Source organism: Helianthus annuus, chromosome 3, assembly GCF_002127325.2.
Source record: "Helianthus annuus cultivar XRQ/B chromosome 3, HanXRQr2.0-SUNRISE, whole genome shotgun sequence".
In the NCBI taxonomy this organism is placed as follows: domain Eukaryota; kingdom Viridiplantae; phylum Streptophyta; class Magnoliopsida; order Asterales; family Asteraceae; genus Helianthus; species Helianthus annuus.
The window spans coordinates 161,195,921-161,208,824 of NC_035435.2; the positions used below are offsets into that span (position 1 = coordinate 161,195,921).

The 12,904-nt window shown below is 34.1% G+C and overlaps 2 protein-coding genes across 5 annotated transcripts; both read right to left on the bottom strand.

The window, feature by feature from the left end:
• Positions 1–7,074: 7,074 nt before the first annotated feature.
• On the bottom strand, positions 7,075–7,374 carry LOC110932318 (putative ripening-related protein 1). Its single transcript, XM_022175662.1, has one exon. It carries the CDS (start codon positions 7,372–7,374, stop codon positions 7,075–7,077), a length of 300 nt encoding a protein of 99 aa, XP_022031354.1.
• Positions 7,375–8,971: 1,597 nt separating this feature from the next.
• Positions 8,972–12,702, bottom strand: LOC110930242 (putative E3 ubiquitin-protein ligase UBR7). Of its 4 annotated transcripts, none has more exons than XM_022173518.2 (6): positions 12,545–12,702; positions 12,326–12,409; positions 10,583–10,741; positions 10,196–10,456; positions 9,521–10,132; positions 8,972–9,290 (listed from the first exon to the last, which is right to left on the bottom strand). In XM_022173518.2, exons 2-6 carry the CDS (start codon positions 12,404–12,406, stop codon positions 9,204–9,206), a joined length of 1,200 nt encoding a protein of 399 aa, XP_022029210.1. In that variant the 5' UTR covers positions 12,407–12,409; positions 12,545–12,702; the 3' UTR covers positions 8,972–9,203. The 4 variants fall into 4 exon arrangements, with proteins under 4 accessions (XP_022029210.1, XP_022029208.1, XP_022029207.1 ...); XM_022173516.2 differs by having other exon boundaries at positions 12,549–12,698; XM_022173515.2 differs by having other exon boundaries at positions 12,637–12,693.
• Between the last annotated feature and the right edge of the window lie 202 nt (positions 12,703–12,904).

Here is a 12,904-nt window from a genome sequence, read left to right on the forward strand (position 1 = left end):
AGGTATTTAATTAGAGAAATAAAAACTCTAATAAAAGGTAATCAAGTGACATAAAAACTCTACTCAAGAGTTTGTCACCATGAAGAGTCCCATAAATTATCACTAAATTAATTTCCATTCACATTATTCTAATTTTCCAACAATCCCCCACATGAATGGAGATTAATCAAAACACACAAAAATCCAATGGAACCTCGACAGTTGAGTTTTGCATACGATAGGTAGGTGTTACCCTTTGAACCTTCGCTCATGAAATGCACTTAGCCCACTAGCTCTGAGTAGATCTCGATGTCTTTGAACTCGTCTGCCGTTTGTGTAGACGACAATACACTTCACACAAGACTCTCCCTAGCCGGGTCATCTCCTCATAGTCGTGTCCAATAATGGTCGTGGAACACTTTCCTGGTTCTGCGAGAGCTCTAGGAATTGTGCCCTCAATTCCATTCGAAGCGACCCCACTTCTCTCTAACATAGGTGATTCTCCTTAGATCATTAAAAGCATTGTGGTTACCGTGATCTATCCAAATCATTTACCACATATTATGCTTAGCCTCACACTTGTCACTTTTAGGAATGGACTAGGAAGTTTATTAATCTTTATAATAAACTACCTTATTAAATGCGTAGGGTTATTCCCCCACAGTGACCTCGCTTATTCATACAATTAGGTTTTCCTATTGAACTCAATTCTTGGGATCTCCAGTCTACTGAGTTAGGTTTCCATCATATGAACTTCATTTTTTAAGGGCTTCAGTCCCATTCCACAACTTGATCTCTAATAAACCCTCAGGTTGTTGGATCCATAACATTAGCAAATAACTTTGCGTATTTGAGATCAGTTGTCATGATGTGTTCTTAACTCATAAGTTAATTTTGCCTATTGTCAACTTCTAAGACTATAACCTCAGTGGCCATCTGAATCTGGTTATAACATATGTCTTCGTAAGATACGTGTATCATTTAAGGCAAACACATCTCCATTATACACTACGACCTTTGTGTCCTCCACTTAGTCGTCTATTTGCAATGTTAGATTGGATTACAAAATCCTTATTGCTAAAAACAAATGCAAGACACCCCCCACATTTAAGTGTTATTGGATAACATTTAGATGTGTTAATGAGAACCATTTCTACATACCCTTATAGGGTTGTTTCTTAAATGGTTCCTCCCCCACATTTCTTGCCATTTGATAAACATTTCCGTAACACCACTTATGGCGACATTTATACACATATGATTGAACAAGACCAACCTTATTGTATTAGTGAATTCAACTCATATTGCATTAGCTTACACAAGCTTCCGAGCTGACCAAAGCAACACATGCCATTGTCATAAGTTTGTCACCAACTTAGAATAATTCTAATTTAACATCTAGAATAAGCTTAGACAATGAGTTCTCCTCATTAGCTTTTCGAACAAACTTTTAAAAGTTACATGTCATTTCCTTATAATGAATGAAAATTCTCTCTCAACTTTGTCCATACACAAATTCTTTTTGTGTTCATACACATTTGAATGTTTAGAGTTAATTAGTCTCCATCAAGACCCATAATTAACCAAGTACTAGTCTAGCATGCTTTAGACTACAATACTTTAGCATGTGAACAGAAGATGCATCATTCTGATTCTTCACAGCCCTAAGGATATCATAATATCACTTTGCAACATTCATCCCTTGTTAAGACAAAATAATGAGACTTATTCATAATCCTAAAACATCAATATTTAGGAAGGTCTCACAAATTATTGTATATAGCACAAAGCTAAATTTCATCATTCATTTAAGGAACATAATTTGATTACCTTTGATCTCCAACAATCTACCATTGACTCGTAAGTACTTAAACATAAGTCTTAATCCAAGTCACTTGTTGAACACATTCACCACCAACAAGATGAATGTTTCTTGTCTACAATCACTATTATGTGTGAGATAGAGTTAACTAGATCGACACTCAACAACATGGCATTCATAATTTTGCCATAAATGATTTGCACACATCTATTGTTATTCATTAGGAGATATGTATATTTAGGATGCTCTCCTAATGAATGTAAAATCTCCATATAGATCTAACAATAATCAAGTGGTAGACGCATCTACTTATAAATCTCGCAAGATTTATTAAAGGTATACAATAACATATAGTACTTTTACTTTCATATGTTAGAATTCACACTTGTGAATTTTTCAATGACTTCTAATGAAGTATGCGACATGAATGTCGTTAGTGTATTTCATCTCAATACACTCACTACGTTCTTTCATTACTCATTCATGATGTGGTTATACATTTGATGTTTCATCTTTGACTTTTAGTCAATGTAACAACTCTCAAGTTGTTTATGTCCAAGTATTTTTCATGTGCTATCCGTTTAAAATCATATTCTTTTAAACAATGTATAACCGACGATATAATTATTTTCCACAAAAATAATTTATACGTCACAACCATTAGTGATTTATTTCTTTGTAAAAAATTGCATGTGTTATCCGAAGATATTGAACATAAAACAATAAAATTAATACATTGGAAACTAAATCATAAGTGGCAATCACTTTTGAAATTTAAACGGAAGCATAGACAATATGTAGACATCAAATAGCAAAGTGCTTTTATCTTCAACACTTTATAATCTGACCGAAATCTTCTCAACAATATTGTCCCATGGCGTGTCTTGAGGTACTCCCTCAATAAGACTCCATGCATTTGTAAGTACAAGTTTCCCATTTCATCTTGAAACTTTAAACTTGGACAATTATGCTTAAAACAACACCAAGTTGTTACAAATACTACATTTAAGTAGTAAACTTGAACAATTAAATTTGTTCACAACAACACCAAGTTGTTTTCACCAAATAACATTTTTTTTTTAACACATGTTAAAAAAAATGTTATAACAAGCACATTATAGAATCGAACGTTTACATAAAACGTTTTCCAAAGATATAGTTTATAAAATAAACTGTTTCTCATCAGTTTTAATGCACACATAGGCAATTAAATGTTTACATAAAACATTTATGTCCATTATGAACAATCTCTAACCTCGTATTGGTGATACACATTTTCTAACACACATGTTAGAAAACTTTAAGTCATTATATATATAACATGACCAAATTAAAGCATCAAATTTCATCACTAAAACTCTACTCAAGAGTTTCACCATATGAAGAGTTAAGAGTCTCAATAATTATAGACTTAAACTCTAATAAAACTCATCAAATGTTATCATTAAAACTCTACTCAAGAGTTTCACATATGAAGAGTTAAGAGTCTCAATAATTATATATTTAAACTCTAATAAAACTCATCAAATGTCACCATTAAAACTCTAGTAAAAGTCTCATTTTATTAGAGATTTTATTAGAGAAATAAACTCTAATAAAAACTAATAAATTGACTTGAAACTCTCCTTAAGAGTTTATCTTCCATATGAAGAGTCTAGTAAATGATTTTAATTTCATTAAATTCATATAACTACCACACCATCACTTTATGGTGATTTAATTCCTTGAAGCCAATCAACCATTAACTTCAATGTATGACATTTTATTTCTAAATCATACAAAGCATTAAAACAATGCTATAACAAATTGCTTATATAAAATGTCAACATAAAACATTTCAAAGCATTTGTATTTTAACCATTTTCAACAATCATGTTAAAATGAAAGAAATTCTAACGCGCACGTTAGAAATATTAACATTTCCACAAAATGTTAATTCGACTTGCTAAAACACATATATGGTTCAAATAAATAAGTCATTTCTAATACACCGTTAGAAACAAAACAATTAAAAAATTGCTTCAAACTAACGCGTTTCATGAACGTTTCTAACACACATGTTAGAAGACAAATGATTACAAAAATCATTATAAGACTTATTTGTTCATATCAATCCATGGGTGGATGAATAGTCTACTTTAAATAGAGACTTAATTAGAGACATAAAACTCTAATCAACTAACATAAAACTCTTATTTAAAGTAATAAAAAAAAACTCTACTTATGAGAGTTTAACGTTTACAAAAAACATATGGTTTACACCAATAATTCCGGTCTAACACACATGTTAGAGAATTTAACGTTTACAAAAAACGTATGGTTGACACCAATAATTCCGGTCTAACACACATGTTAGAGAATTTAACGTTTACAAAAAACGTATGGTTTACACTAATAAACCCGATCTAACACAAAAGTTAGAAAAATTAACGATTCCCAAAATCGTTTAAAAACCAAACGGTTGAACCAAAACCATTCGTTTTGTACTGCGGTATAGGATTTAAGATTGTATCTCAATCTCAAGAAATCCAAACACAACAAGTTGTACCACATACATATTTCCCAAAAGCAAATATTTACAAGATCATAATCTTTAAAAAAAAATATATTTTTTTATTATTATAAATCCTTTTGTGAACCCAAAATCCTTATAAATAAGGTTTTAAGATTGTAGCAACAATCTCATGAAATCTGTTTTAAGTTTGTAGGAAATAGGTTCACCTTTTGTAAAATATAATTACAAAATATATCGTAACGAGACTCTCGTTATTCTTAGGAAATATCATGGTACAATACTGGTTGCAATAACTAAATAAAAGAATATAAATATAATTATATATACCAATCTTAATTCAAGCCGCATCTCTGGTGGGTCCTTCACGCGCACTTGATAGCATCCTAGACTCGAGTATTCATCATCTTGAGTCTTGAAAAATACTCCTTGACTGCAACAAAGAGCACACTAAAACGTTGACGAATTTGGTTGAGGCACGTGTTCAACACGCTTCCCTTAAAACAGATTGCGCGCCTCTACTAAAGATGACGCGTCTGTCTCCCAGGGTACAACAGCCGAAGCAGTCTGTACTGCCGGAGATGGCTCACGGGCCCAAGGTTACATCCGGTAATTGTAGTGTTAGAACTTGTGGAAAATTATGATACAAAGGTGATGAAATCGTATAGAGAAAACATATTTCTCTAAGTACCCATCACATGGGTCTCCAAATATTTCTCCTTTCCAAGAACTCTCCATATATTCATGTATATTTCTTGTATCCCTTCTCTTGTATTTTTCTAGCATTTTTCTCTATCTCAAAATGAGGCACAAAGCCTACTATTTTTACAAGAGATGTGAGTTATGAAAAGTTTCTCTTAAATGGTGATTTATTAGAGACATAAAACTCTAGTAAAGTTTCACTTAATTAGGTATTTAATTAGAGAAATAAAAACTCTAATAAAAGCTAATCAAGTGACATAAAAACTCTACTCAAGAGTTTGTCACCATGAAGAGTCCCATAAATTATCACTAAATTAATTTCCATTCACATTATTCTAATTTTCCAACAAATTGTTCTTCCTTTTATTCAGTATACTTATTAAAATAAGTTGAAATGGTCTATAGAGTCTAGAATCCTCCAAAATGATGTCAACATGATAACGGAGTGACATAATTTGTAACGGGCCTCTTAACTTATTATAATCAATAAAATGCTGCTTACAAATAATTACGGAAAGAAAATCACTAATATAGTTTTTTTTCAACAATAGATCATAGTATGTTATGGTGGAACAATAAGATAATTTAGACAGGAAATCTCCACGTGGGTTGTATAATTTAATGGAGTGAAGTTATACAAAGAATTTTTCAGAGTAAAGTTGTTTAGCATATGTAAAAAATAGGGGTGTAAATAAGCCCAGAGGCTTGAGAGCTACTTGTTATCGGTTCGGTTAAAAGCTCGAACGAGCCGAGTTTTAATGAGCCCGAGCTCGAGTCTGAAATAGAGCTCGTTTAGTTATCGAGTCCGAGCTCGAGCCTGAAATACAAAGCTCGTTTAGGCTCGTGAGCCTAAACGAGCCCAAACAACATTTTATTTGTTTATATATAATATAATAATAATGATGATAACATTGGTGAGCCGAGCTCGAGCCGAGCTTTGGCTCGTTTAAGCGATATTGAAACGGGATCAAGTCAAGTTTTTAGCTCGTTTGAGCTTGTTCTCAAAATAGCTCGAGTCAAGCCGAGCTCGAGCTTTGGGTTTTACTCGCGAGCCGAGCTCGATCTCAAATAAGTAGGCTCGAACCGAGCCGGGCTCGAGCCCAATCGAGCTCGGGCTTGGCCCAGCTCGTTTACACCCCTAGGAAAAAATCCTTTTGTACTAGCCTCAAAAACTGTTTTTTTTTTTCTTTAATTTTTGTATAACATAAAACCCAAATGAATTCGTATTTGCTTATTTCTAACGCATGTCCAATTACTTTCGGATCAACACTAGAAATAATTTATTTACTCCCAAAAGAAACAAAAATATTCGATCTAGTATGGAAAGCTTTAGTGTCAAGCCACTTGATTACACTTACGGCAAGTGGGTTCACCGGCACAATATAATTATTTCTATCTAGGTGATTTTTTCATAAGCAAATAAATATAAAACAATCTACAAAGTTATAGAAACTCCATTTATTAGTTGGGCATTTAAAAGATTTTAACAGCTGGGCCTGCTGGCTGCTGTTAGGCCGGGACTATGTGGGCTGACATACTGGGCTTAAAATGCGAGTGAAAAAAAATGAGAAAAAGGAAAGTGGGATTTACATTTTTATACTTGTTTTTTTAACTGCCAACGAATACTTAGAAGCCCGGCCACCCAGGCAAACACATTGGCGAAAGACCACCCATGACCTACGTACATAGACAGCGCTGGTGACCAAGCCCACCCACAATTCCAGGGGAAAGAAATCTACCGCCTGAAGGCCCATTGCGGTAATACCCCAGCCCACCTGAAACAAATTATCAACTCTTATAACACATTATTGTTTATATATTAGAAAACTATACATTATTAACCTATATGTATTAGAAAACCAAATATGACAAATATAAGTCAGTATTAGTCATTCTACCAAAATACACTCATTAAGACACATTATCAACTCTTATAACACATTTCAAGCAATTATAAGTCAGACACCCCAAAATGACACTAAGACTCATTACAACCAAACATGACTCTTTATTACATGTTTTTAAAAAAAAAAAAATAGCTTATGGTTATTGAATTGCATCATGCATCTGACCAAGTAATACCAGTTTCTCCCCAATCACTTTGAGACACCCCTAGTGCGACCCACACGGCAGAAGATGCATCCACAATATCATCACCACACCCGCTACACTCGTCCACCACCATAGCCTGTGTACTTGCTTCTTTGTAATATATATTAATATAGTTTAAACACCTTTGTCCGTGATTGTACCACCTACTCGATAATGCCACAATAAGGAGGTTATTTGAGTGGTACTCTCCATCACACTCAGACGGCCCTCCACCATCTCCACCCTTCTCAAAGTTGTTCAACGTCATAACAGCATTTGTATTCGTGGACGCAAAGAGTGGCCGTTTGTAGTGTTGGCTCATACTTGTGTTTTTGCCTTCGCTTAGCTTGTATCGAGCCTCGATACATGAGATGAGTAAGGTGATAAGTAGAAGAAAGACAACTCTAGATGTCTTCATACCCTATGTTTTTGTCTTTTGATGCTGGATGTGAAGAATGGAATTGTAGGAAATTTGTTTATATAGTGAAGGGTAGGTGTTCTTGTCTCAAACATTGTTGAATTTGTGGAAGAAATACAAGGCAAAAGCCGAATGCAAATACATGAAAATAACAAAGCTAGGTTGACAAAAAAAAAAAAATCCAACAGCAAAGACAAAAATCTTAAGGTTGAGACTCGAGGTTTAACTAATTTTGCAAAAATATTATCACAATCAAAAAGTGCTATAGCATATTCTAATTTATTATATACCTAAAGAAAAGACCATAAATTTGGTGTTTTCAGAAATTTATTACATATTTATAAGCTTGAAAAACAGAAACAAAATTTATGTGTTTATAATCTCGGAAGATAAACAATATACACATATCTTGGTTTTAAAATGTGTGCATCATGGTCGCATTATGTGATGTAGTGATATGGATGCAATTACATAATGTGTGCATCACATGATGCGTTTTAAAGTAGCGGTTTATGCAGTTGACTAGTATTTGAACAAATTGGACCTTGATTTCATTGTGTCTACATTTTTCAATTTTGATTGAACTAATCTGACAATCGATTGAGCAATTGGTTTGTATTTAAACAAATTAGACCATTGTTTTTTTAGGTGTAGTGTACGGCCGTAGATATGTAACCATGTGTATAGGCTGTTTTGTGTTGTCATATTTGTCTTGTTTTACTCTTTCGCATCTCATGTTACATTGGTAGCTTCATACACACATACACACCTCATGTTCTATTTATTTTTTTCCTGAGTGTTTTGGAGCCGAGGGTCTCACTGGAAGCAGCTTCTCTATCCCTAGGGGTAGAGGTAAGGTGTGCCTACATCTCACCCTCCCCAGACCCTACAAATAGCTTTGCTGTTTGTGGGATTTTACTGGGTATGATTGATTGATTGATTGATGGTTGAACAAGAACATATATGACTAGAGATGAGATTATCATATATTTTAGTGTTTAAAAAGTAAACAGGTTAAAATACTACCTATAAATAGTATTTTGGTATTTTTTTTAATAACGAACGCCTTGCATATCTGACACATGTGCTTCACACATGGCACATCACGCATCAGCTTTGGAATCAAAACGCATCAGATCACTACGCGCTTTTTAAAACCAAGGTACTTATAATTATGAAAATCACTAAAAATAACTACAATTTATTAAAAATACATAAACAGTTCGTTGGCTATTGTATTTTCACAATATTGAAAACAAATAATTATCTTGATCGCCGTCTCTACGTAAGAACACTCGTGTTGTTTCAAAAAAAAAACTTATAGAAAGAAATTATTAAATTTTTAATGTTCATAACAATTATTAATTTTTTAAATGATGTTTCTGATAAATAAATAATCTCAGATGTCATAATAGAAATTACTGCAAACCTGTAACAAGATTAGAAATACTGCTAATGTAAATACACGAAAAGCAGATCAAAGTCAAAGTTTTTAACTTGCAAGTCAAGAACACATCCAACAAACATAGCATGTCTGAACAAGGATCCAGTCCAGTCGTTATAGATACGAGAAACGACTTAAAAACCTTAGTTTCAAAGTGCAAATTAACATTAAGATTAACATTATCTATCAACCAAACCAAAGAGACCACCCATGCATTTGGTTGCTGCCTGCCACATCACTCCATTCGTCGACGTTTCTTAAGGTTGTCAAAGACTTGGTGGATGTCTTCAGATGTGATCGGTTTTGATCCATCAAAGGATTGCTGTAAACATTTAAAAAATAATAATAATCAGACCAATAATAACTCAGCCGTAAACTATATTTGTAACTCTTTAAAAAATAAATGAGAAAGTAGTGTCTATCTGACCTTAAAAGTCAAACTGCATAACTAAACCAGACAACAATGTAATTCAAGCTTACATGACATGGTACTCGTCTACTCGATCATTATATGCTATAAAATAAATTAATGGTTTGGAAACATTAACATACCAGGAACGAACGGATCTCATCTTTCATGTCAGCAATACCGGAAAGTATTTCCATTTTCTCCACATGCCCAAGATTGCTGAGAAAATTCAATTCCGCCCCTTCTTGTTGCTGCATTTTCTCATCCCGTTTCTGCTTCGCTATTTTCTCGTATTCCGCAATTGAATCTTCCTTATCAAGTAAGAAACTGATCCCCTTCTTAACATAGAAATCCGAACACTTCTGACATCCACATAGCACCTCCCTCCAATTCTTAACAAGAAACATCGGTTGACTTTTCTCCGAGGTCAACTCAGCAGACGACAGGTCAACACCAAGACGACATGCATCAGACTTACCCTTATCATCAACACCCACACTTTTGGAGTTATTATCAGGTATAGCAGGCTCTACAGTAAGAGGCTCTGAACATGCATCTTCAGGCATAGTAGAAGATCCAGCGGCAGAAGGTGCGGTTTGCATAACGCCTTTTTCTTTGGAAGGAGTTGCGGAATTTGGTTCCTGATGTGCGGCAAATATTGTTTTCGGGTACAGGGTCAGAAAAGAACAGATTGGCGAGCACATATGGCAAATAAGATCTTCATACAGAGGCTCTCCGTCTTCATCTCTCGGGATCTGTAACTAAAAGTTAAATAACCAAACACGTATTTGTAAAGCGATGTAATTAAGAATGCTGACCTTAATAGTGGAATCAAGACCGAGATGTTCTTCGTGAAACCAATCTTCACACATGCAGCATTGAATCATCTCTACTTGCTCCTCAACGTCTGGATCGGGATACGGGCGACCACAGGTACAGTACTTACCCTTGAAGTTGTGATTGTACGAGTTTTCTTCGTTTTCGATATCTTTGCTTGCTAACAGTTTGCAGTAGAATTCTCCGAATTTTGAATTGCCGCAGTCACACCTAAACTTTCTCTTGGTCCAAAGTTCAATAATCTAATCGCGTTAAAATAAAATCAAAGCAAAAGTTACAGTTCAGAAACATATATGTCATAAAGATATTGTTTTATTATATTAAAATACAAGGTTATCAAATATAAATGTTAGAAAAAGAGAAAGAACCTCGTGTCCATCATGGCAAGACAAACTACATGCGGTGCAAACACCGGCATTTCCTTCTGGAACGCATGTTAAGCACGAGAAAATTGCCTGCCGCTTCATATAACCTTTGACATACGTGCACTCCTTTCCCTCATCGCCACCCAAAACTAGATCTGCTTCCTTTAGTGAGAAACCAAAAGTACAAAAAGTAAGTCAACAATCATGCATAACTTATTATCCAATGTGATTAAATAAACAATAGTTTCATAGAAGATAGTCCTTGATTCGTAAATAAGATAACAACACAATGAAGAAAGTTATTAAAGTTATGTAAATCAGTTTCATCATTTAAAATGTGTAACTAGGGCTGTAAACGAACCGAACGTTCAGCGAACAGTTCGTGAAGCATTCGGTGGGAAGTTCATATATGTTCGTTCTGTTAGTTTAACGAACGAACAAAAAAATTCGTTCGGTTAGCTTAGTGAACGAACACGAACACAGGCCTCATTCGTTCAACTGCGTTCGTGAACGTTCGGTAATATGTTCGGTTACGTTCGTTCATATTCGTTCGCGTTCGTTTGATTATATTAAAAAAAATAATAAATATAAACCTTTTATCTATTGAAAACTTGAAACCCTATTTTTTCTAAGTTAGCTAAAATTTGGACATTCTAAACCATTTTTTGGGATAATTATGTCTAAGTTAGTTAAACTTGATTCATTGTTTGGTAGTGTAGTAGACTTCTTGTGTTTTGATTTATCATTTGATTTGATGGTTGTGTTTAACTACTTATATAATGTTTAAGGATACCAATGTTTTTATTTTTTATTTTCAAGTTAAATGTTCGTTTTCGTTCGTTTTTATTTGCTTGTGTTCGTTTGTGTTCGAGACCAGTGTTCACGAACTGTTCGTGAGAACTGAATTTCCTTAACGAACGAACACGAACATAAACTTATGTTCGGTATGCGTTCGTGAACAGTTCGCGAACATGTTAATTTCCTTAACGAACGAACACGAACATGACCTTGTTCGTGTTCGTTCGGTTCATTTACAACCCTCTGTGTAACTGTATCAAGTACTTCTTTAGAGTTATTTTTCCTCTATGTTTTCAGATGGAATATGTGCTCTGTCAAAACTTCACTAAACCTTCAGTATCCAACCACTGGGTCAATATCAACATTTAGATAACCTACCCAATACAGCATCACTGTTCATGCTATTTTGTTGTAGACAACCATAGTAATAGCTTGCTACCAGCGATAGTAAATACTTTAATTTAACAAATTCATCTAAAACCCACTAAATGCGCCCCGCTTGCTTTACTAATTTTAAATGATGAAACTGATTTACATAACGTTAAAAACTGAGGAGGGTTAATCATGCATCATGTGGTGGCGTTGATATCTAAAAGACAAAAGGGTACATGCACTATATGTTTAAAGACAGAAACTCATGTTCCAAAAGGTTCCTAAAACATCCGTACCAAACATACCCTAGAACCCCTAATATCACAAATTTGTTGCTTGACATGTAATTTCCAACAATTTTGCAAAACCTATGCTTATCAACCATTTACCTGTAATTAAAAGCAAATGCAATAAAAAAATCGTAAACATTTTTGCATAAATTTGCCCTAAAAATTAGGTTTTCACAAAATTCCATAAATTTTGACGTATGTACAAACAATAACCTAATCTCATACTAATACCTCATCATCATCTACACCAAAACTAATTATTAATCACAAAATCAAAAACACTTACAAGTTCCTGATCTTCAACTTCATCAAGGTACTCATTCAGTGAAACCGTCTGCTCATTTTCCTCTTCAAACGCATCAGCCATGTTCTACAAACAACAAAGATCAGAAACCCTCAGTTGTAAACCAACAAGCGGTTACAAAATTAGCAAATGAACTGATGAATTACGTACGGTATTCGAATAAAACCCTAAGTACTTTAATAAAAAAGAAAAAAAGTAAACTTGCTTATGGAATAAAGGAATCTAGCGTTGGCGTGTGGATGATCTGGTACGTGAAATGATCGATAATCTGTACGAAACTGGTGAAGAAATACCGTGAATTTGAAGATACCGAAAGCGTGAGAAGATAAGTAAGAAAGATGAAAATTAGGGCTTGATATAAAAAGGGGGGTAAAGTGCAATTTTCCCGCCATAAGTAAGCCCAATCCAAATCGGTTTTTGGTAGACCGTTTAAAATTTTTGGTCCGGACCGATTACGTCAAAAAGTTGCTAATGTCATAAACTCGTAATACATTTACTAGTAAATTTGATTCGTGAAACATGTAGTGGTACACAAAGATTATGTGGTACGGTATCCGTATT

What these genes read in the sequence shown, in the direction of transcription:
- LOC110930242 (XM_022173518.2), bottom strand. Translation starts at nt 12,406, where the DNA reads ATGGCTGATGCGTTTGAAGAGGAAAATGAGCAGACGGTTTCACTGAAT. An exon ending in AAGTTGAAGATCAGGAACTT is followed by an intron (nt 10,742 to 12,325) that starts GTAAGTGTTTTT and finishes TTCTCACTAAAG; the next exon opens with GAAGCAGATCTAGTTTTGGG. An exon ending in ATGAGATCCGTTCGTTCCTG is followed by an intron (nt 9,291 to 9,520) that starts GTATGTTAATGT and finishes AAATGTTTACAG; the next exon opens with CAATCCTTTGATGGATCAAA.
- LOC110932318 (XM_022175662.1), bottom strand. Translation starts at nt 7,374, where the DNA reads ATGACGTTGAACAACTTTGAGAAGGGTGGAGATGGTGGAGGGCCGTCT.